Source organism: Cloeon dipterum, chromosome 4 (assembly GCF_949628265.1).
Source record: "Cloeon dipterum chromosome 4, ieCloDipt1.1, whole genome shotgun sequence".
In the NCBI taxonomy this organism is placed as follows: Eukaryota; Metazoa; Arthropoda; class Insecta; order Ephemeroptera; family Baetidae; genus Cloeon; species Cloeon dipterum.
In genome coordinates this window covers 4039073-4063967 of record NC_088789.1, presented here as the reverse complement: position 1 = coordinate 4063967, position 24895 = coordinate 4039073, and the positions used below count along the sequence as shown (strand labels likewise).

General features: G+C 40.5%; 3 protein-coding genes across 10 annotated transcripts in view; 2 read left to right on the top strand and 1 right to left on the bottom strand.

Moving 5' to 3' along the window:
* Positions 1-20757, top strand: part of trh (trachealess) — a 64303-nt gene extending 43546 nt beyond the window's left edge. For 4 of the 8 annotated variants that reach the window (XM_065488077.1, XM_065488079.1, XM_065488083.1 and 1 more), the window contains 16 exons: positions 10177-10406; positions 13078-13151; positions 13572-13661; positions 15471-15657; positions 16295-16416; positions 16538-16746; positions 16809-16915; positions 17863-18010; positions 18074-18335; positions 18399-18509; positions 18572-18734; positions 18791-18973; positions 19033-19248; positions 19302-19450; positions 19506-19586; positions 20022-20757. In XM_065488077.1, the coding sequence (XP_065344149.1) occupies positions 10177-10406; positions 13078-13151; positions 13572-13661; positions 15471-15657; positions 16295-16416; positions 16538-16746; positions 16809-16915; positions 17863-18010; positions 18074-18335; positions 18399-18509; positions 18572-18734; positions 18791-18973; positions 19033-19248; positions 19302-19450; positions 19506-19586; positions 20022-20231 (2542 nt within the window). In that variant the 3' untranslated portion in view covers positions 20232-20757. Of the gene's footprint in view, positions 1-3868; positions 3980-4373; positions 4673-10176; positions 10407-13077; positions 13152-13571; positions 13662-15470; positions 15658-16294; positions 16417-16537; positions 16747-16808; positions 16916-17862; positions 18011-18073; positions 18336-18398; positions 18510-18571; positions 18735-18790; positions 18974-19032; positions 19249-19301; positions 19451-19505; positions 19587-20021 lie in introns of those variants that run through there. The other 4 variants (XM_065488084.1, XM_065488085.1, XM_065488078.1 and 1 more) reach the window with 4 other exon arrangements.
* MCTS1 (malignant T-cell-amplified sequence 1 homolog) lies at positions 19989-22186 on the bottom strand. The gene is made up of 6 exons (XM_065488086.1): positions 22023-22186; positions 21741-21899; positions 21577-21677; positions 21381-21514; positions 21034-21101; positions 19989-20972 (listed from the first exon to the last, which is right to left on the bottom strand). The coding sequence occupies exons 1-6, from the start codon at positions 22031-22033 to the stop codon at positions 20891-20893; spliced, it is 555 nt and encodes a 184-aa protein (XP_065344158.1). The 5' UTR covers positions 22034-22186; the 3' UTR covers positions 19989-20890.
* Positions 22187-22473: 287 nt separating this feature from the next.
* On the top strand, positions 22474-24509 carry LOC135942082 (uncharacterized). The gene is made up of 6 exons (XM_065488013.1): positions 22474-22629; positions 22961-23149; positions 23213-23335; positions 23400-23569; positions 23627-23780; positions 24262-24509. The coding sequence occupies exons 1-6, from the start codon at positions 22623-22625 to the stop codon at positions 24396-24398; spliced, it is 780 nt and encodes a 259-aa protein (XP_065344085.1). The 5' UTR covers positions 22474-22622; the 3' UTR covers positions 24399-24509.
* Positions 24510-24895: the final 386 nt, after the last annotated feature.

Sequence of the window (24895 nt, the reverse complement as noted above, 5' to 3'; positions counted from 1 at the left end):
CGCGCCATAATATTGCTCAATTGGCGCGAGGGCGGCAGGACGTCCGGGGAGAGGAGGGCGAATTAGAGCATGTCATATTTCATAATCATATTTGCGCGCTATTGACGCGCCGCCACAGGGATAATTTGACGGTATTAGCCAACTCAGCAACTCTGCTCGACAGAAATGGAACTGAATTTTTCCTTTTTAAGATGTTGCGGTAGGAACCTGTTTTATTTTCTTGCTAGAACTAAAGAAACGAAATTTACATAAAAATAGATCCCGTGCGCAATAATCAAAGCACACAGAAGTCATAATAGCACTGGAAAAAAATCAGCGACGTATTCACAATAATGAAAAACCATGGTTTGAATTAATGTGTTATGTAAATAAAGCTGTCCTTCCACATAAACAATTTAAAATACATAGTAAAAAACATCCAAGAATTATATTATAATTTTCACTTTTATATTTTTATAATTGTTGCATGCGTTTAAAATGCATGAAGATTTTGGAGATTTATCTTTCCGTATTTTGTCTTACAACTTTGAAGCCTCTGTTTAGATTGATTTTTTATGTACGAAAATCAAGCTTTAATTGATAAAAAAATTGTCTGGCTTTTAATATTTTATTTCGCAATGCGTCATTTCCCTCTAACTGCGCAGATAATACGCTTTTTGAAGAGCGCTCTACTTTTAAGCCTGATCAGCACTGATATAATTGAATTTTGAGCCAAATCTTCAGTGTTGAACCTCTGAAATCATGGGAATTATATAAAGCAAATAATGTCGTGTGGTGCGGAAGTCAACAGGTGCTGGCTGCGCTAATAAAAGTGAGCGAGTGTATGCAAAGCTATTTAAGAAGAGATTATGTGCGCGGCTCGTTTCCGAAGGGGAGCGGCGTGCGCGTTATTGATTGCAACTTTGCATGCCTGCCGTGCCGTGAGCGCGCACAAGGCGGCAGAGTTTAAGGGTCAGTGGCGTGCAGCTATTTTTCACTCTCGCCGAGATGGACATTATTTAGCCACACTCGGATTGATATTCATGGAAAGGCAATGGAGCGCGAGTGGCCCTCTCGCGTAATGACCTCAGGGGAGGCAAATCAAGCATTGCCGGCCGAAATAATGGAGAGGGCGATTGAAATCACTCTCTTTCTCCGCGATCAATGCGGCAGTGAGTGACAGCCACGTGCCACTTCCGGCCCTAAATATTGTTATTATCGGCAATCAGTCGTCATTTATTTGCGCAAAAGCTGCTGCTTTTGCTGATGCCTTCCAGCTAAATGACTAATCGCAATCGAGAGGGAGAGTAAAAAACTTTTTTAGAGTAATGCCAAGATACAAGTCACAAGTGAAAACTCCTGTCAAAATATTTCTATTGATAAGCTAATTCTCTCAACACTGACTTTCAATTCTGAAGAATCAAAATCAAATCCTACTGCTTGCCACAATCACGTTATTATTACATTATCTTTATTTGTCCTTAGTTAAATAAAAAACGTAATAATTGACAAAAATTATTATCACACGAGATGAGAAAACACAATAAATATGTATCTGCTAGCTTCGAAGTCCATGCACCACGGTCAAATGTATCAATTATCTGTATTGAAAACACGTACGTCGCTCAAATTTTCCTACCAACTGCAAGTTGAAAAGCCCCTGGAAGTTATGCACCGCCGTCTGCACGAATAACGAGCAAAAAGCCTAACTACCAAACTCACGACAAGGTTTCTTCGTGAAGAGCTCCTTGCAAGGAAAAAATGCTTTGAAACGCATGCAGAATGCAAACGATTCAAATCATGGTCAATGTGTCACATTAAAATTAACATTGAATTGTTACGTGAAACATCTTTTATTAAAATGTATAAAACCCATACTCAGAGTCAACGTTGAGTACATCTACACAGCTTTTGTGTCTGATCTCATTTCCGTACATTGTTTGCGATTGAGCAAGACTTCAACGAACCTGAAAAAAGCATTCATGTGAAGCCTTTTTGCTCAAATAAAATATATAACAATGAAGAGCTGTAAAAATTGGGAATTTTTAGATAAAAAAATGTTCGAGGAGGTGACAGACGAAATCCTATTCAATCAAATCGACTCGAATTGCGAGCTAGGAATTTGGAATTTGGTATTCCCCTAGAATTGGCTGCAATTGGCATGTGAGTCATACGTGTTCACGTCAACATGTTCAGGGAAACCTGATTTTCCGTCTGCCAGGCAGAGGGTTACAATAATGATTACAAATCTGTAAGCACTGGCTGCTTTGTTAGTCGTATTAGCATACGTAATGTGGGTGGGGGAATTTGGCGTGTTTGTTCCTCTCGTCTGTCTGCATCTTTCGCTCCTCCGCAGCTCGAGCTTATTTCGTCTGCTCGGCGGCACTCGCTCGCTCGCTGTACGCGCGCAGAAAAATCAATCAGCCGCGCTGCTGCGAGTCCGAGAATGACCGACCGGACCGGCGCAAAAATATAAAAGGCGAATAACGCGGCCATAGATAAGGATTTATATTTATTCGTCCCCAGCCGACCGTAAATACCCTGATTGAATTGCCCTCCTTCGCTATTTCTCCGACTTGAAATCCTTTGTTGTGTGTCCATTTCTCGCCAACTGACCAGCCGTGGCCTTTTGTACGAAATTTAAATTCGGAAAACGTCGATTTCGTTCCATCACGTCGTTTAAATAATTAAACGTCGCTAATAAAGCGTCACGTTCGCGCCTTCCGGTGGACAAAAATCCATTAATTTTTCGACGCCGTGCGTCAAAAAGCGCTGACAATTAATTCATTCCTGGCGCCGTTTCGCCGTGTTCCTCATGCATTCCAGGAAACATAAACAACCTGCAGCTCCCCCTGCGAAGGATGGCTGTCTTGGTTTTGGCCCCTGTCGGACGAAAGAATGAATTTTGCGTTCGTGACCAGGACGGTGGCGCGGCGTTATGGTGGCAACTGTACACTTGGCTCATTGGCACGAAGACGCATTCCTGTCAGTGTCCCAAGACCAGAGCTGCATATTGATTAGCGATTTATGGCCACGTGATGCGTATCTCTCATTGTTTCACCGGATGTGGTGATGACACCAGCGTCACAAATAGAATCATTTTCGATGTGTCCCGCGATTAGGAAAATCTGGAGGCTTCAGCCGCCACGCTCAAAGGGTTTTTTTGCTTGAATCTGGGTTCACTCAATTAAGTATATTTTAAATTTTATCTTGATTATAATCTTCAACAAACAATTTTTAACCAAAAATTAAATTTTTTTGACTTTATTTACACAATGTACTTACGCTTAGTTAGAAAAACTCAAAATTTATTGTAATGAAAGTTAAATTAAAAATGGAAAGTAATCGATATATCACAAATAAATAACAAATGATCTGTCATGTTTTGTACGTAAAAAAGGCGCATATTTTGCCGTTACTAAATGCATTCAAATTTACTAGTAGGATAAATAATAAAAATTGGTCCACTGATGAATTTCAATTCCATCCTATCACATTTTGAATAAATAGGCTTGGGATATTATAAAATGATTTATTTCCTCGCAGAGATTGGCAACTCGTGAAAACTTGGGTCCCAATAAAAACAAGAAAGAATACGAATAATAATATTTCGTTTGATAATTTAAAATTCAGCATAGTTCCACGAAATAGTGCTAAAATCCAATTCGCAAGGAAAATAAACAGCAGTACAAATCGAATACGAATTTCGCATCACACAGCGCGATTCATAAAACAATCGTGGTGTACGTGTGTCGGAAATTTGCGTTTTGGGGAACGTCGGTTTAATTTGGCGAGCGTGTGCTCCAATTGGGAGGCAGCGGGGGCGGTGGTTCGGCGGCGGCAACCCGCCCATCGGGATGCGCGGAGAACGCCGACACCGGTCGATGCCCAGCTCAGACTCCGCCTCGCGCTCTCGCCGGCCGCGAAACGGGCACGCACCGCGCCGCGACACTCTCAAGTGCGACTTTTCTTTGTGTGGTCGGTCGTAGTTTCGGCGGTGGTGAGTGTGCAGTGATTTTTGCCCCCAGTGCGGATTTCAATTCTGCCAGCACGCGTTTTTTCTCGTCTACGAGTTTTAGGCTGCAATTTCTGACTGGATTTTTTTCTGGAGCCGGAGCCATATTGGTGCTCAAGAGTTAAAATCACTTTGTTTAATTGATTTCTCGGCCTGTTGCTTACTTTCGGATTGTTTTCCTCTTCCTAGATTCAAAATTGAGTATTTTTAATGATATAATTGTTAAATTTTTCATTGGAAAAGAAATTTTTTGTTCAAAAATAAATTTAGTTCAATCTAAAGTGATGATTTAAATCATATGAGTGTTTAATTTTTTATCTCCAGACTTTTTGTCAATGATGAAACCATTAGTATTCCTGTTAACAAACAGAAATTGCAGTTTCACACTCGGGCGTCGCGTTGATGGGATTTAACTAAAAGGTGGAACTACTAATTGTGGCCGGCAGGCAAAATGCTGCCGTACCAGGCGATGGCGATGGACTACGCGGCGTCGTTCCAGCGCCAGCCGCACCTGCACCCGCAACACCCTGGCGGGGTGCCCCCGGGGGCGGGTGCCGTCGGGGGCAGCCTGTCGCCGAGCGCGATCGCCGCCGCCTCCGCGGTGGCGGGCTACTCTCACTCCTGGTTCGTACCGCCTCAGCAGGGGCCCTCCGCCTCCAACAGAGAACTACACAATGGGCACGTGCACCTCCTTTTTTATTTTTCATTATCTGCCTTGTTCAAACTCACTCTCTTCATTACTTGCTTGGATAGATTTGTGTCTCGTCTTAATTGCGTATGCGTTTTGTGTTTTAATTTCTGCTATGTAAATAGAATTTATTTTTCTGGAGTGCATATTTTCTGCACAGAAGCAACTGTTTACTGTTCCTTTGTGTTCAGTTATTTTTATAATTAATTAAAGTTATAAGGTTGGAGATCTTCTGCAATTATAAAAACAATTTTTTTTTTAAATTGCGAAAATTTTCTTGTGATTTAAAAAGTGCCTGCAGTTCTATATAAATTAAATAGCTCAAATGTTTCAGTTTGTTTAAAAGCATTAAAAGTAAAAATAACAATCTCGTCGAATGTTGGGCTGAGCAAAATTTTAATTATTATAAGTGCTGTGATTTGCGAAACCTGTAATAATAATTGGATTTCCAAACAAAATCAATAAACGGCCGTCGCACTACTGGTTCCAATACGCTGAGCAATGGGAATATTGTTTGCATGTATGTGTACAGGCAGCGTTTGCTTTTTCCTCGACTGGTTGCCGCAATTATTGCTTCAATTTCTCAAGATCTGCTGCTCCTCGCGACGAAAATTCTCTGGTTTTTGCGAGAGCGCCTCGCCTTTGTTTTCGTTCGGAGCAGTCAAGCGTGTAGTCGGCCGTTTTATACAGACGTGGAAATTCTCTCACTGGGGCAAAAAACGCAGATTTCGTTCAGCGGCACCGATCTGCAATCGCGTTGACAAGCGTGAAAAGCTGCAGCAGTATCGTTACAAAACGAGAGTGAACGCAGGGTTTTACTCCAGAGATTTATAGGCCAGACAGCTTCAGCTGAAAATAGCTTTTGCAACGATGTTAACCGAAATATTTATTAATTGGTATCTGGTTTAGGATAGGGAAAAATAAATTTTTTATTTTATTTTATCAATAAATGATTTATCACTGTAACAATTATTTTACAGCCATCCAAATAAAAAAAGGCTTTCAGACAAACTTAGTAGAGGCTAGAGGGTTGAAGCGAGCGCAACACTTCCTTTTTTTAGTGCGTCTATAAAAGTGCAATTAGCCAAATTTACATGCTTAAAAAATCGAGTTCAAATCATTTGACTGTCTCCCCCAAGCGCGAATTCTCTCTCAGCGCGTTTCCATTTATTTTATTACCACTTGAGTGTAATACGCGTCACTTTTTACTTCTTTTCGCCTGCTCGTTTTTTTTCTCTCCTTCCCCCTTTTCACCCCAACTTCTTTTAAGCAGAGCTAGTCAAATTGTAAGTACAGTGTGTGGAGAACTCCTCCGGGACTTGGGCAGGTCCGTCCGTGTTTGAACTAAGGTTCGCGCGTTATGTGCACGCAACGCACTTGCCTTTCCTTCATTCACACCCTTGTCTTTCCCTTAGCGTTCCGTCCAGGCCACTTTCAAGTGCGAAAATTAAGTTAGCCGCCACTCGCTCTCCACTCTCGAATAACATCCATCAGGGAATTTTGTTTCTTAGACACCTAAAACAAAAGAAATGGAAAGGGAAAACTATTTATTAAAAATAAAAATATAGTAAATAAAATGGACTTTTTAGATTGATCCAAAATAAATTTTAAACACACGCACTTACGAGGAAAAGAAATCACTAGTCCAAAAATTAAGAATAGCAAAAAATTAGTTGAAATGTTTCTAGAAACCACAAAAAACCCTGATTTTTTAGGATTCATTTGTTTGCATAATTTTTATTTTCTATCTAAATCATACTAGAAATTTATAAACTGAGGTACATACTATATTATTTTTATAAAAGTTGATTAATAATTATTTTCATTGGGTTTATTTTTAATTTTCATGAAGTCAGAAAACACACAGTAATCCTGGTCTGCATGTTTAAGCTAATTATTCCATTCTTGAAAAGCTAATCGTGAGAAATAAACGGATATGTGGTTAAAAGTTATAAAAATAGTGTAGCTGCAAGTTCCAATTCCTTCCATATCTTCCAAATGGATACCAATAAATTCCTGGGGAGTGTCTCGAGTTATTTTGATCTGCACCCCCTTGTCCGCCCTCCTAACGTCGGGGTGAAGACACACAATCAGCTCTGAATTGGACCAAATTTGACCCACAAAATAGCCAGCGCACCCTCATCCCTGTACGCCGCTTTCTTTCACAACTAATTTCGCAGTCTGGCCCGTCGTCCCTTCTGCCGGCAGCTCTCACCCCTAATAGCTCACCCCCGATCACGTTCGGGAAGCTGCTGCTGCACGCAGAGCTGATCAGCAGCAACTTTTTGCCGCCGCCGCCGCTTCCTAATTCATAATATCTATCCGAGGAACGTGTGGTAATTCGTGGCACCGTTCGATAATTTTATTGGCACTAAATTTTTCCAGATACCATCTGAGCCACCGTTCTCGAGGCGCAGAGCCTGCGGGAAATTGCTCGGAGGTACTTGGTAAATGGGTTTTGTTTGGATCTCTTAATGGGGTGAGAGTTCATTTATTACATTCTGAGCCCGAAGCAGCAGCACGCGGTAGAACTTCGGCCAGCCATTCCTTTATAAGAGCCTCGATATTTTCCAAACATTTCACAACATTCCTGCCTGATAAAAATAAATGAAGGGGAAATTTATAGCTGATTTAATTGACTATAAGATTTACAAAACTTACACGAGGGTAATTTCAGTTATATGTAAAAGATCATTTGGAAATATTTCATTTTTTCATCGGATTTTGGGCCAGACCAAGAATACCGAGCTTTGAAGACTTCTCAAAATGATTTTTAAATTAACTACAACACTTTTTGTTTGATAAATTCAACAACTTGTCCAGGGTGAGATGAGAGGTAAAATATTTTTTGCTATAGTTAATCGTTATCTTAGCGATTTTCGTGTATACCATAGCTTCATAAAAATCTTAACCAAACAAACTTCTGAAGCCTTGAAAGAAAGTTTCGGCAAGGAGACTGTAGATTTACATTTCGAGTCCGTGAAACTTGAGCATATAATTAATATGTAATATATAACTTGAGTATATAATTAGAAAATATAAAAATCTTAGCAAAATTATAGATTCGCGGAAGGAAAGTTTGTTATAGAGATTGAACGGTGCGTGGTGCTCGCAACATGCAAATCTGGTGCCAGGGTGTGCGTTTGTTTTGGCCAGCGCAGCGGCCAATAAATCACACCGGTCAGCTGCCAAAGAGGCAATATGGCATCACTCGCGTCAGCGGCGGCCGCAGCAGCAGTTTCTATTGTTTTGTAATTCTCGGAATGTGAGGCAACAAATACATTGCAGTGTGAACGAATTGAATAACTGCGTAATGAACGGCGATATTATTTACACCTTTTTCCCTGTAGCATGGCGAAAAGAGGGAATACATTGCTCGGGGCTTTTGTGTTTCTCGAATTACGCGCAATGCCACTGCCGCCGCGCGTTTTGTTGCCTGTCAGCAGAAATATAAATTGAGTTTGTTTTACGAGTGACACTTTGTCAACCCCCCTCGCACCCTGTCGGTGCACTTTTGCGAAGGAGACGGACGGTTGGCTGGACGCAGCGAATTTCCGACAGAATATTTATGACCTGTTTTCGTCACTCGCTCTCGATCTCCACGAGATTGCTGTGTGTCAGCAGCTCTAGAGGAAATTTGGAGGAGACGGCTCGCAAATCCACTCAATCACTCGGGACGCACCTTGCATTACAAATCTACAAAACAAACATTTCACAATCAAATTTCTACTTAAAATACATTGCCCTAGAACAGATTTAAAAAATGGATAAATGCGCTAAACCTGCTCTTAAATTTATTAAATAAAAAAGAAATCTAGACCAACAGAGGGAGTGCTGTCGAGCGGCGGATAATTTATTGCTTTTGCGCTAGCAATGATTGAAAATTGTGACAGTGATGCAAAGCGAACGCGACACTTCTGCTTTCCTAAATGGCGATGGCAAATGTGCGACTTTAGAGCCAACTAGGCCTTTTCTAATGATAATAATAATACCTGCCTCGTGCTGCGTGTGATATTAAGTCGCGGGAGGCACGTGAGCTGCCTTCCTAACCGTTTATTTATGACGCCTCTCTCGTAATCCGAGCGCACAGTAAAAAGTAGCTGCCTGCCTGCGCCGAGGCGCGCGCGCCACGCTCTTCATAATAACTGAATGAGAGCAATCGCTTTAATTAAGGAGAGCACCACGCTTTATTTGGTCTTGGAAATAATATCGTTGCCTCTGAAAGGAAAGAGTGCAGTGCTGCGTGCGGGTGCTGCAAATCGAGACCGTTGCCACTGCCACCAACGCCCGCATGCATTTATCTTGTCGCATTCCTCCGGGATTCTGTGCTTGATTGAAAACAATGTCTTTAATGAGTGCGCAGGTATGGGGCTTAAAGAAATTTTGACGTCACTATAAACAATAAGTAAAACAATTATTTCAATTTCCACGTGATATCGAACTGATGCTTCTTTGTTGTTCAAATTAAAACTGTTGAAAACATCATGATCTTCATTCGCATCTATCACAAATAAATCAGCAACTTTTTAAAATAAGTCCTATTATTTTGTTTATCATTTATTGGAATAATTTCATCATTCTGAAACTTTCATATGAGCTTGTCATAGCTTCCAGTGTAGATTTACTCATTTGAAATTTTTAAAAACCTCCCCGGTGGCTCTTACTATAACCTATCGGTTGCTTTTACCCTCAAAGGAATCAGCTATAAACTTTTTTCCAATTTCCCAGACTCGGCGCTCAGCAATTCCCATCCACACAATTAAAATGCTCGGCAAGGCAAGCAATTACCCGAGCGACAATTTCTTTTTCGCGCCGACTAAGCGGATGTCGGTCTGGGTAGGAGGTGCGCCACTGCTCAAGTGGTCCCCTGGGAAGCGCTCCGGATCAGAATTAGGATGGTCGGGGGACTCTTATCATAACCCTTAAATATTCCAATGCGGCTATGCCATGACGACTGAGAGAAAGAGTTACACCATCAGATTAGGCGGAACAACTTGAATTATAATTCAATGGGGAGTCTGCGTGCTGCAGCACCGAGTGGGTTTTGTGCTTTTTTAATGTTGCATGTAATTGAGCAGCAAAAATCAAATTGCAGCCAGGGCAACGATCTCTGGAAACGGGACGGTAGAATCTTCTTCTGTACTTTGATTGATGCAAATGAAACTCTTGAGACATTAAGACTATTTTTTATTGTTACATGGGATTTTTACTTTGACTAATTTTTAGAGTAAAATATCTTTATAAATATTTATTAAAATTTACATCGAAATTTAATAACAATTTCAATCTTTCGGCATTTTCTTCTTTAACTTTATATAAATATTGTGCCACAATAATGATTAAGTATCTCAAGCACTTTTTATTTTGATCAAATACAATTATAAACTTATTAACAACGCGGCACGTTACTTCACTGTTTCTTCTGTCTGTTAACTTGAATTCTTCAGAAGGTATTTTATTTCATTCAATAAAAATGTCCAAATTCTGTTCACAGCATTCTGGAATTAAGGAAAGAAAAGTCTCGGGACGCAGCAAGATCTCGGCGGGGAAAGGAAAACTACGAGTTTTACGAGCTGGCCAAGATGCTGCCCCTTCCGCCCGCAATCACGTCTCAGCTGGACAAAGCCTCAATCATCAGACTCACAATTTCCTACCTGAAGCTCAGAGACTTTTCCGAGCACGGCTTCCCGCCCTGGCCGTCGGTGTCTTCAAAACCTCAAAAAGGTGAGAGCGCTTCATAACGCGATATGCAGGGGACGAACTGCGCCCGGTCGATCAATCTTGTTTTACAAATGTGCCAAACGCTCTCGTGAATATTTTATGAGCCTGAAACTTTTAAGCTTCTCGTTCTATAGAGCTAGCTGCTCGCGGAAGGAGAAAGATTACTTCGGTAAAGCCAAAACGCGACGATCCGATTGAGGCCCCTTGCATATAGTTATTCCCCTGCACCAAAGAGAGGCCTCGACAATTCCTCATGTGGGACGTGACCGCCATAGTTCAAAATACGTGGACCAAATGCTTTATATGCACTCCTTTTCTTATGGCCGGCACTTCCTCTCTTTTCCTGGGAACCTCGATTTTTGGGAGAGAACGCGCGTACGTGGAAAGGGTTTGTCCGCAGCCAAGGCTATGGGAACTTTCCTTTCTATATCGTAAAATTTTATGATGCCCTTATTTATGTTTATGCCTCAATATCTGTTCGAAATATTAAACTATTTTTATTGTTATGCTGTAAATAAAATAAAACAAATAAATTTAAATAAATGCTGGCTTCACTATTTCCCAAAAAAATCATAGACGCAATTTTTAGTGATGGAATTTTTGTGAATTTTAATTACCCTGCAATAATTGAGGAATATCACAATAAGTAAAATGAAATTCTGTGCCTAACGGCTGTTGACAGCAAATTTTCATTCAAGCTGAAATATGGTTTCACACTAAAAAAACTCCACCAACTTTTGTCCGAAAGCCCTCTCAATCTTGCTCTTTTATATTTGCAAAAGGAAATATTAGTTCAGATGCGAGAGGATGATCCATACGTGCGCCCCTAAATATTTACCCCCAGACCGCCTCGAGCAGGTTGATGATGATGAACTGACAGACGGTCTGTTTATTGACTCTCCGCAGGGGCTGCCGACCAATGGTCAAAATTCTGCTTATTGGATTACCATTGACCATTCTCGCGGGGCCCCCAATCAATTGGAGCTGCATGGCATGATTCATGAACGAATCGTGCAGACTAAAATTCGCTCAATTCGTGTGGTTAGGCAATCTGTCTACGATTAACACCTTCAAACACGAGCTATGAATGAAAATTCTGTGCTACAGCAGGCGAGATAAAATATAGTTAGCGGGTTTAATATTTTTTGTCGCCGTTCAGGAAATTGTAGAAGTTGATTTATTTTTCTTGCAAAGTTTTTACTTGCACAACACGTTGGATTGATGACTTTTTTTACAATATTTATTTTAAAAACGGTAACATACGCGTTTTAAACACGATAGCTATGGAAAAATGTCTTAATTGTTTAATATTTAATAATTTAGCAAGCAAAACAAACCTTGAGACGTGTTGGTTTGCTCCCATTTTCTTTTATCAGTGGCCAATTTTTATTTCCTCGTAACTGATTAAGATTCACATCAACGCTTTCGATCATAATTCGGGTCGAGGGCGGGCTTTGGGATGGAAAGCCACCAAGCTGGCGAAACCTGCGAATTAAGAGCGTCTAACGAGCTGCCCGCTCGTATTTAGAGGGTTTGCAGGCAGGATTGCCTCGGGAAGAGGGAAAGAAAGCCAAAAACACAGAAAAACGAGGGGACGGGTTGATGAAGGAGGTATTAACTCGCTCGCCGGCTCAAACTCTTTTCATTAAGCTTCCATTGGCAGGAATAACTCAATCAGCAGGATATTGGAAGAGAGGGACGACCCTCTCGTCTGCTTTCTGCACTTTTGGTCAAAAGAAACCAACATTTGAATCTAGAAAAATAAATCTTAAATGGAAACTATAACAATTTCAGTCGCGCTAACAGCCTCTTTCAGCTCTCTATAATTAACTTTTCTCGCGTCCATTGAATTTGGACGGTTTGAATTGAATTTGCATTCGTTTGCGGCCGCGGGGAGGGGTGGAGGCTGTTGCTTTGAAAAATTAAATTTCTCCGCATTTCGAGCGCGCTCGCTCGCTCTGATTTCGCATTCGGGTCGCGTGCCCAAAGTGAATTATCCATCTCTCTCTTGTGCAGAGAGACAGAGAGATGCAATTAGCGGCCTTATTGTGAACTAGCTGGAATTTATTTGTCATTCGCGGCGAATCAGTCACTCAAAGGAGCTCGACTCACTTTGTGGTACTAATTTTACGCGCATACTTTCTAAATTGGACGGCGAGCAGTGCGTGAGTCGATGCACTGTCTACCAGAAATGGAGACTCGTTAGAATTACTAATTGACGCCAAATCCAGCCACTATTCTTCCTGTAAATTAGTCATTCAACAGGATGGGGAAATGCACGCGATCTCTAAAGAAATCAGTCTGCTTTGTGCTATGGCGCATTCAACTGATTTCAATATTTGAAATCAATATCAATTTTTTGGGTGTGGATTGTGGCGCAATTGGATCCGCAACAGACTGCCACATTTTTATCGTGATTCAGCAGTAAAATGGATCAGCGCGCGTTTTCCGAGGATTACGTTGACCCCTGCGTGCGATAAAAAGGCGTCGTTTCGTGCGGGATTGAAAAAGAGCATCACGCCTGCCGGGTGTCATCTTCAAGCTGTTGTTGCGATTTGCCACTCATAATTTATGGCCGCCAACAGATGCGACGCTAAACAAGAGCAATTTAATATCTGAAACGGTCTCGACCACGGTTTTTGTACTGATGGCGCAATTTATCTTCTGCTTGCAGTCTCCAGGCCGAGAGTCGCTTCTGGCATGGCACTTGACATTTTCGAGCAGCACCAGGGCACGCACATATTGCAGGTAAGCTTTTACAGGGTCTTAAAAATATCCCACACATAGCAAATTAATAAAATATATATGTACACTTTAAAAAGTAAAATATCGTATAACATATTGCTGACATTAGAAATTTTTTAATAATTTAGTTGCCAAAAATTGTCCCCAAATAGGAAATTTTCCCTAAGCTTGTACGTTCAGGGAGCAAAATTAAAAAATTTGCTAGTAAAGTAATTGATCTCCATGCAAAATATTTAAATTTCGCTCCTGGAAAGCACTAACTAATGGAAAATTTCCACTCTTCCAACTTCTAATCGGTCACTTCAAAACTTCCCACGCGAACGAGTAAAATTTGAATATTAATAATATTACCAATTTAGCATATTAGTTTTTTGTAAATTAAACAGAGAAAAGCCATAAAAATATGCAAATTTCGTTTTTCAGTCGCTGGACGGTTTTGCTTTCACGCTAGGGGCCGACGGAAGATTCCTCTACGTTTCTGAGACTGTTTCAATCTATTTAGGACTATCACAGGTGAGTTGATGTGCTAGATTTTTCCCCACAGGACACTGCCAGACTGATTCAAAAAAGATTTGCCGGGCGCGTGTTTCGTGGCTTTGGCAAAAGTGAGAAAATATCGGACTGGCGCAGGCAGAGCCGGTATTATTAGTTGGTCCTTTGTAGGCTGTCAAAACAGTAGCTGCCGCTGCTCCTGCTGGCTGGGTCTGCTATAGTGCTACATAGTGCCGAAGCTCGGGTGTGAGTGTGTACGGAAAAGCAGGCGGAGGTGCGGGACGAGCACACAAACGTGACCCGAATGGGGATTCGCGCGGCAGGCACACGGACAGAATGCGCGATTATTTTGCAGGGGCCGCCGACTCTAGCTGCTGGGTAGTCATAGAAACAAGGCTGCCATGGCTGCGCTGCCGCGAGCCAGTCAGTGGCCAAGGCAAAAAGCGCCGCAAAAACGCGCCCCGTGTCTCAATTAAATGTCGCGGCCTCGCGCTCAATCGCCAAAACACAAATTTCGGCGCGCTCCTTGGCAGCCGGTTCGACAATAAGCTGTAGAGTTAATTTCACTCGCATGCCCCTTAGTTGGCGTCGGATTTGAAGTGTGCGTGGCTTTGGTTCTGGTTAGAAAAATGTTGTAGATCGTGCTGTTTGAATAAAAATTGAGCCCCGCATTGTGTGCCTGGATTTATTGGGATTAATTTGATTAAAAATTTATAAAGGATTGCTTTAGTTGCAAGTAAAATGCTATTGTTTTAAGTTTTCTAATTTCGTTCCAATATTCCTGCTTGCCCTGAGTTATTGGCTCTTGTATTTCTCTAATCCGAAGGCCCTCTAGGTGAGCCTTAATTGATCTCATTTGTTACGGGACGACAAAAAGCCGGCAATAAAATGCAGATTTCGTACACACTGCTCTATATAATAATAACCGAGCGAGTGAGTAACAATTTTAAATTCAAGTCGCGCGAACATATGATGGAAACCAGTTTCAAAGCCACATTCAGTGAGCGAGCGGATTTGCATAATTCAATCACTCGCACCAATTAGCAGCAGGAGGGTCGTGATTTTAATTCTCCCTCTGTGTGTTGAGACACAGACAGATTTCGAATCCCCCGACTTGTTTCGTTTTATTATGGAGTATAGGTTTCAAGTTACACACAATTATGCAGAATTGTTTGCTCATTCCATTAAGTGACTGACGGGCGCTGGCGCACTTATTGTTTTGTCATCCACTTTTGTATGCAAATCAAAGCTTTTGCGCGAGACAAGACTGAGCTTCAGCGTCGCTAAACAAAACGGAGAATATATAAAAACATTTTTGCTTTTTAAAGAGTAAAATAATTTAACGATATAAATACCACTATAGAAAAGCATCATAGATTATAAAAAATCATTTTAATTTTTTTAGTTAAACACTTTAATTTTTGATATTATTAAATACTCTTCAATATTTTAAATATGTTTTTTAATATCTGTTGATTAAACCAATTAAAACCAGAAACAATCAAAACAAAATTTTGTGTAATTCAATTTTATTTATTTTCAGTGTGTCATCATTAGTTTTAAAGAACAAACGTAAAATGTTACTATCAATAAAGTTGTTTAAAATTAAGCTAGGAAGAAACTTCATGTAGCTGCTGCAGATCCACGAATTTCAAAATATCTAAATATGTACGAGAGAGTAATGTTTCATAACCATAAATCATTAAAATAGGTTTTTTAGGCGACGCAAAATCAATGTTTTAAAAACCTTTATATGTTTAAAAATGTATAGAATTTGAAAGCTCCGCACATTATATTAATGCAGGAAAATTTTCAATTGACGTGTTTCAGGTGGAGATGACAGGGAGCTCAGTTTTCGACTACATCCATCACCAAGACCATTCAGAACTGGCGGAACAGTTAGGTTTGGGCCTGGCTTCTCAGCAAAGCAACCCCTCCAATTCAGGAATGGCCTCCCCTGGAGGTAGTGCCGGAAGTGGAGGCGATGACGGCAGCACAGGTACCCTGAATCCTGATGGTGAGATTAATAAACCCGAAACAAAACGCGGCATAAAAGTGGCATTGTCTACACCCCGGAAGTGAAATAAACCAACAGAGTGCATGCGGTGTGAACGGATTCGCCACTTTTTCAGCGCTCCCAATTTGGCGAGTTAAGGCCGAAGGTAGCTCCATTCATGCCGGTCTCAATTCATTAAGGAGTGCATGACTCGGCGCGAGAAGGATTCTAAAAATGCTATGTGACCTCTCCCACTCCGCGGCTGCAGACCTGGGCGCCTTAGGAATGGGGAAAAAGCGAAACGCGGACACTCATTTTTTATTCCAAATGCATTAGACAGTGAAATTGATATTTTTGTCGAAGCCATTGGTGTGTGACAAGCGCTTTTCAGAGCGCCTGCACACAGAATAAATTTACGAGAGAGTGCAATTGAAATTCTCCCATTACACTCACTCGCTCGCGCTTACTGAGCGCCGTTCGTATTTTACGCTGGAGAAATTGGCTTGAGGAATCAAGCGCTACACACAACACACATTATTTGCACCCGCTCTTTATTCACCGCAAAAGTCATTCATTCTTCGCGGCGCTGTTCGGTTTTTTCCCTCACTCATTCGAGTGTGAAGTCAGGATTTTAAATTCTTTCTTGCTCTGATTGCAGTTACCACTTTAATGAGCATCAACAGCAACAGTGGGTACAAAGGCCTGGAACGGGCGTTCTGCATTAGAATGAAGTCCACCCTCACCAAAAGGGGCTGTCACTTCAAGTCGTCGGGATATAGGGTGAGCAATAAAAAGAAGCAGAGCATTTTTAGGAATCGTTTTATTGAGCAGATTTCCTTTTGACTGTGATTCTGAAAGCGCTGCTAACAAATCCGAACTGCATACATTTACGTGTGCGCAGGTGGTGCTGGTGTTGTGTCGACTGAGGGGACAGTACAACATGAATCACATTCGCAAGGGCACGTTGCCTGCTCAACCACAAACCATACTGGGCATGGTGGCCCTGGCCATCGCCCTGCCACCGCCGAGCGTCCATGAAATCCGGCTAGAGGCTGACATGTTCGTCACTAGAATCAACTTTGACTTCAGAATCGCACATTGCGAGCCAAAGTAAGCCTACCATCAAAAATATTAATGTAAACAAAATTAAATGTAACGCTCCGTGTATTCAGAGTGTCGGAGATTCTGGACTACACCTCTGAAGAACTGACTGGACGCAATTTGTACACACTTTGTCACGGAGAAGATGCTCATAAGTTAAGGAAATGCCACGTTGACTGTGAGTATATTTTATACCTTTTTTAGCAATATTGAAAATCGAAAAATAGAATAGCCTTTACAGTACAAGTTATGAACCGCGCAGTTTACAAAAAGAGAGAACGAAAAATATTCCCCGGCTGTGCGCTTTTTTATTTTTTACGTCAAATTATGGCTGGGTGGAAGCATTTTGAAATGTTAGCCACGTCCGTGCGCTCTTGGCTGGCTGGTGCACGAGGTTGTGCGCTGCATTTCTAAACAGCTCTTCCGCTAACTCCCCCGCGCACCCGCGCCTCTCTCTCTCTCCTGCTCACTTGGGTGAATTTGTTTCTATGTCGATATAAAGCTGGAGTGAAATTTAATTTTTTCATCAATAGCAAATTTAAATTTGTTTTATGTGATTTTGCAGCACAGTAAATAAATTTCACAGTCGACTGAAACGAGCGTGGAAACTCCTTTCTTTGCAGCGTATAGGCTGCGTTGCCAATACATTGACAAGGAACCTTTGCTACTTTGCTAGCCTTCCTTTATTCACACACAAAACCGACTCCCTTGAGGGACACAGCGAATCTCCTATAAACATGCCATGAAAACGATCCCCAGAGTCAACTCGAATTTATTGCAAATTTTGTATCGCAATAGTATTTCACTCATTCTGCGGTGCGCCGATTTTGGTATTTTGTTCTTACCCCTTTTGAAAGCCTTATTGTAAAGGATTTTGATAAAATTCTGTTCAATTTTATTTATTTTTTTTATAAATTAAAACCTCTGCTCACTTTTAGCACATCTCATAATGAAAAAAAAAATAATTATCCGATTAATATTCGGCGTTTTTATGAGCTGACAATGAGGAAGATGAATTCATTATTTCACGTTCTCGCACATTTTTTATAACAAAATATCAACTTCATGCATTTAATCCATAATCATATTAATCAATCATTCTTAAACGCTGATATTTTGTTGCAGTAATTAACAAAGGCCAGGCGATGAGCCAGTATTTCAGGCTGATGAACAAGTCAGGTGGTTACACCTGGCTGCAAACCTGTGCCACCGTCGTTTGCAATAGCAAAAACAACGACGAACAGAACATAATATGCGTAAACTATGTTATTAGGTGAGAACGCACACCTAGTAAAAAAACCAATTGCTAATTCATTTCCGATTAATTTCAATTCAGTGGTCGAGAACTGAGTCATGTTGTGATGGACTGCTGCCAGTTGGAGGAAAACAGGGGTGCGAGCGTGAAAAGGGAAATAGGCAAGAACCAAGACCCTGAAAATGGATCTCCAGACGCAGACCCATCAGACGGCAGATCTCGCGATGCAAGCCACAGGGGCCGTCCTGAGGGGTCGATTCGGCAGTCAACAGAGGAGCGGGGCATGAACGGTCCTGACCACGGGACTCGGAGCGACGGTGGGGCAGCTGATCGCAGTAATCTGGTATATTTTACTGGGGAAATTTATTCACAAATAGTGCTTTACAAAACTATTGTTTGTCCGCAGAGCTCAAGATCTCACAGAGGTAGTGGCAAGCCGCGCGGCAGGCCAAAGAGAGGTTCAAACGGTAGGCAGTTGAGCACCAATGGGGTTGAAGCCAGTTCCTCTGAAGAAGAGGTAAGGTTTTTTTAATTATATGCTACTAAGGAATTTTACTAACATTTCGAAAATATTTTCAGAGCGAAGAAGAGTGTGGGTCCGAGTACGAAGAAGATGGAGAAGAGGAAAATCCTGAAGGTCCTTCACCGAGTAAAAGGGGGAGACCATCTAAGAGGGGCCGGGGCAGGTCCAGACAGCCCCAGCCGAGTCAGCAGCAGTCAGTCTGGACCAAGCTGGATCCAGGTTTGCGAATTTAATGAAAAATTATTTCCTGTATTTTAATAAACTCTCGATTTTAGTGGATGCGACTCAGAGTACCAACGCGGGTGGATTCGACGGAGCAGCGCCAGTCAAGCAGCTCGAACACGCGATGACCAAGTTGCTTCCTGAAGGCCAGCCGCCCTCGGCAAACACCGACTTCAGCACGGACGCCCTGCTCAAGCAACGGCCGCCCAGCATCCACTGGATCGGCAACAATGCCCGTAAGAAAATTGCACTACTTGCGGAAAATTTCCACTCTAACCTGCGAATTCGTACACAGCTGCTGGAGGTGGAGGCAATTCTGGTGGTTCGGTATTACCAGCAACTGCTCTCCTGCGTCAGTTGTATGCTAGCCGAGAGTCAGTTATTCGGTCTAACATTCAGACTCCGAGAGGTCAGCAAACCCCTGGAGGTTTTTACACTGACTCGACACTTGCCACCCCACCCTCAGAATATGACGCTTCCGCTTTCAATGGTGCATCTTACGCGCCAGGCGGTATGACCGTGCCACGCGCCTCTTTAAATGTCTTTTCAAACGTGGTTTTGCAGGATTCGGCGCTCCGTCAGGAAGTGATTTCCACCAGTCTGCCATCACGCCACCCTCGTCCGTGTCGCCGAGAGACAGTGCCGGCGGATCGCTCACTGCAGAAGCCATGGCCGCAGCCATTCGAACGCAGCAGTATCTCAGCCAGACACAGGTAGACCGAAATTGAGGGATAATTAACAAGGAGACTAAATATTATCAATTCCCAGAGTTTGCCGCTGAAGCCCCAAGCTAACATGGCCCATTCAGTTACCCCAAGCATGGAGCACTACATGGAAGCAAGACACCAGGTGAGATATATCATAATTCACTCTCATATTTTCGACCCCCTAATCGAAAATATTTGAGATTTTTATTGTAACCGAATCTCTGAAATCAGAGAATGACCAGATCTAATTAATCAAATTTTTTGGGACCCAATTATTCAGTAAAACAAATTCTATTATGAAAAATAATTTAATGCTGAGACCTCTAATTTAAATATAAAATACTACATTATACGCTATGACTGTAAATATTTCAGTAAAATAAATTCAGAGATTAAATATTTCAATTTCTAATAAACATTTTTGTGCATGTGAGGACATTAATTCTGAAATCATGATTGCAATACCTGTCACAATGTGATTTGGGCCAGTTATATTGTGGTTTACGACCATTTTTTAGCCCAAAATTTTCCCCATTTTTAACTGTCCTGATAATAACTAAATTTAATTTGTAATTAGACACAACTGTACCACCATCAGCTAGCAGCAGCCAGCTTCCACATTTACCACCCCGCTGCGGCCGCGGCTGCCGCTGCGGCAAGTCTGGCCCACAACAACAGCAACTCCCTGATGGGCCCACTCTCACCAAATAAGTCAGCCAGTCCGCCACTACCCTACGCAGGCAAATCGACCCACTACCACTCGCCGTGGTACTCAGCCCCTTCGTAACTTAACGCATAACAGTATTTTTGTCCCTGTCGCCCTCAATACCAAAAATGTTGTAGGCTAAATTAAGTGTAAAAATTATCATGGCCGGAGTTCTTAAGGAAAATCGCTCGAGCTCGACATGAATTATAAATGTGATCATCATAAGAATTTTGCATCGTTATTGTGAGCAGGCTTTCAGAAAGTCTGTTTAGGAATCATTCCATTAATCAAATCTCGTCTCAAATATTTGGTCATTTTGTCAACATTGGGTATCAGTTAATAACAAAATCAATTGTCGCCAAATGTGAATTTTAGATAAGTAACCATATCATATGAATGCATACTCAAACTTAAATGTGTATTTATAAATGTGTACTTGTAAGAAAACAAGACGATCTTTGTGCCAGTATAATTTGCATTTTGTTAAACACATCTTGTTTCGGACAAGCAAAAGATGGATGTTGCTATTTGTTGGCAGCATTGACTTGTTGAATGTTTTCAATGGTTATTCTCTCCATTTGTGTTAATAAACCAAATTACAAAACTTGATAGGTGTTTCTGTTCAGAACAATAAACTCTTCCTTTTGTCTTACTTTGATTTAATGCTTAAGATTTAAATTAGCACAGACCAAACACTTGATTATGAAAAGTAAATAATGTACCCACATCAAGGACGCATCCTACTTCACAGGCTTCATCTGCCACAGACCATCATTCAGGTAGTGGTAGTTTTCCACTCCAACACCCTTGTTCACACTCGCTCTGCAAACCAAAGTCAATTACAAAGAATGCTAAAAAAACTTCTGACACAATTAACACATACATTTCTTGTGTCGAAAGCGCTGTCAGTCCAACTGCAAGTGCGTGCTGCTTTCCTTCTGCCATGATGGCCTAATATATAAGTGAAGGAAATGAACCAAAAAATATTATCTTAAAATATAACATTATTATAATATTATATTGTCATTTTGCATGAGCTGCAATACCAACTACTGAGCTCAAATTCTTCAGTCAGGTGATAGTCGGGAAAAAGGAAAATTATTCAACGGCTTGGTCCAAATATGGTTTTGAATTTGCGCAATTTTTCATAAACTTCAATTAAAAAAGGCTTTCCATCATAATGATCTAGAGCAACCGCAGAGAACCAATTTTCTTTTTTTGAAAGGATACAACCACAGTTCCTTTTTGAGCAGCAGACATTTTTGCTCCTGGCGACGTAAGTCCTGGACACATAATGTTGGCTCCACTAAGCACAAACCTTATGGCCCCTTTATCGACCTGCTGCCAGGGCAAACAAAAGGGATCTGCACAGAAGAAGAGTAACAGTTAATACAGAGCAACCCTCTTCTACAATTGGAATTCATACATTTGTGCAGAAGTTTCAAGGTAGGTACCCATGGGCCCTCTCTGTGACGGAAAAACAGAAGCTCCCCCGAAGAGGCGACTATGATTTCTACATGGTCATGGCTAGAATTGCAGAGTTTAGAATTGTTTTAAAATTATGAGACTTCCAGGGAAATAATAAATAACCATTTCACTATTCTGAAAGCATCTTTTTTGGGCAGGATTGTGTCCAAGTAGTTGCCTTCAGCCAGGGATGGATACTGCTCTTGGATTTTTGATCTAATTGCCTTCTGAACCGAAGACTTGAGCTGCTGGACGCCAGAGACGCTTTCCTTCTCTTCGAATCTAAAAATGATTAGCGTTAAATGTATTAAAATTTAAATGAACAACGAGATGGACACTCCAGGAAAGGGCACAGCACATATTTTTTTCAACCCTAAGCTGCGAATGGAAACATTATGTACGTACTTTTTAAACATTTTTTTATTTCGTCTACAGAAAAACTTGTATAGAGGCAGACAATTGTTCACGCGACTCAAAAAAGGAATATGTACAGTCCACTCTGTAGCAGCAGATAAATAATGTGAACGTGGTTTGAAGTCGGTTGGCGGCTGCTGGCTGATGTTTACGTCTGGCTCGCAAAACAGATGAGCACTATGAGAAGACTGGAGCAGACCTGAAGCAGGCGTATGGTTTCGAAAAGAGTTTGTTAAAGAGTGTGGCAATGACAATATAAAATTAATCTGTTTATTTTTAAAATTGTAACGAAACCAAATTAGAATTTATGTACTGAATTTATCATTTTAAATACATAAAATATGGACTATAAACATGGTTAAAACCCTCTTAAAGTAAAAATACTTTTACTCCTGAACAAAACCCACATTCTAGGGGGCGTTTAAATTCAACCAGTGAGCTGGATGTTCACACTAAAGTGTCAGCTTGTTTACTTGTTTAGTGTCAAGCCCGCGACTGCATCATAATGCTTTGTTATATGAGTGTGTAGAGAAAACCTTGAGAAATTGATATTATAAGCCGCACAATTTGGATTACGAGCTGACCCGAATCATGACAGGTATCAATGATCAAACACGAAAAAGCTAGTAGATAAATTATATTCCGTGCCTTCATTTGATTTTGATGCGAATAAGATGAAAAGCACGAAAAGAATTCTGCAGCCAAAACACATAATTTAGGCGTGTTTCAATAATTAAATAGATACATACATACTTTATATATATATATATATATATGCACCAAATTAAGATGCGAATCATAGTGGCACACAACATAAAATAATAGTCACACAAAACTGGTTCCGACTCCCGAACACGGAAGAAAATTTTGTATTTTATACGAAAATTATAAAACGTGATAATATTATGTATGTTCATTATTTTCCTCAGATCTGGAGAATATGTCTGTGGAAGAGTTGAAGGAAACACTTCTTGGCCTTCGCAAAGAGCGGCACAAACTTGAAAATGATTTGAGCCAAACCCATAGTTTGAGCAACCCACCTGTCATTAACAAGAAAGCTCACAACAACCAAGAAATGAAAACTGTACTGTCGGGAAAAGCTCTAATCGATCGCACAGGTAAATGGCAGATTTTAAAACGTGATTCATTGACGCTTTACCATGGAAATCTCTTATTTTCAGGTGTGTCAGTTACACAATCCAAAGGAAAGCATGGGACAGACATCACAATCTTCAAGTTCCTCAATTGGCACAGAGGGGAATTAAAAGGCCAAGCTTCGGTAAAGATCCTGATTAAAGAAAAAGGTAATAGGAAACACCAATGCAACGAATTTATTATTTAAATTTAACGTTGGAACTCTTTCTACAGAATACTCCATTGTTCAACACTCCATTCCACATGACGTGTGCTCCCTGATAAGTGGGAAAAAGTTGCCCATAAAATTTACGGATAAGGATGAGCAAATAAATGTCATCAACACAATTAAAAAGAGTGTGTCTGCGTATTTCAACCGTCTGGATCAATTCAACGAGTTTACGGTACAATTATATTTGAATGCTTTTGTGTATTTATAATTATGTGATTAACTTTCACAGGAAGAGTACCCTCACGTTAGATTTGTGTGGGAGTCTCACTGTCGAAATGCCGAGTTGATCATTCCTCTTAAACTTGATAAAAGTTTCAAAGTTGTTGTCAGCATGGAATATTCTGAGATTGGAATTTTGCCCAAGAGTGTGAGCCTCAGTTTCTGTGAGTATCCTACAAGATTCGTCCTTTTTATTTAATAACTCTGCCCAGCATGCAAGGAAGCGCCGAATTTCCCTCTTCGAATAAGCCAATAAATTCTTATGCTAGAATTCGAGCCAAGCTGTTAGTCCGTACTTTTAAGCATACGTCATGCAATTATTCAATGCGGTATTCTTATCATTGCTGAAACGTTTGAAGATTGAGCTCTTTGCTGCATTTGAATTCAATAAGGAATTGCGGGTTCATTTGATTTTAGTAAAATGTGAAAGCATCCTCGACTCCCTACTGGTCGTGAGTTTTTACTCAATGTTTCATGAAGTCATTTTTTGTATTTTTATTTCAGTTTGTGTTAAAAATTGTTTAATTAAATGAATTTTCATTTTTCTTAATTAACCCAAGGTATGGGAGGACAGGCTTCACTTTACTTGTCTTTTTGGTTTCGATACCGTAAAAAATTTTCTAATTTAAATTTAATTTTGAACAGCGGATGACTTGGATGCAAATTTCACTGAAGATTTCACCAAACAATTATTAATTCTGAAGGAGGAATACCTGTCAGATGCTTTCAAGCAAATCCTATCTGCAGATGATGAAGACAAAGAATCAAAATCGTCTGAATAATGTGTATAATAATCGATTTGTGCCTAGCAAGTAACGTTAAAATTTTCAATATTTGATTATTTGTTGCTGGATAATGTCTGTAATTAAACTTATTTTCTATAATCTCACTAATTTGTTCTCGAGTATTTCCATTTTTGTCCTTTCATAAAATCTTGAGATTTATTCTGGCAGTATACTTTAATTATATTTGAAAGAGTTACTCTCATATTATATATTATAGGCCCCTTTACTTTCTTCAAATAATTTTGCCGCAAAAGAAATGGATTAGATTTTATTAAAGCAATTCGTTTTAAGCAACATTAAAATAAAATTGGTTAGATAATGTAAATTTGAATATGTACTATTTTTGCAAAATAATTTAAGTATAATGTAATAATTTAGATCATTTATACGTGAAAAAAAACACGTTTAAAAAGTCTACACAGCCAATATGCGAGTTCTTGTTGGAATTATTTCTTAACTTAACACTTAAATTCCATAAATTCAAAGAATATTGC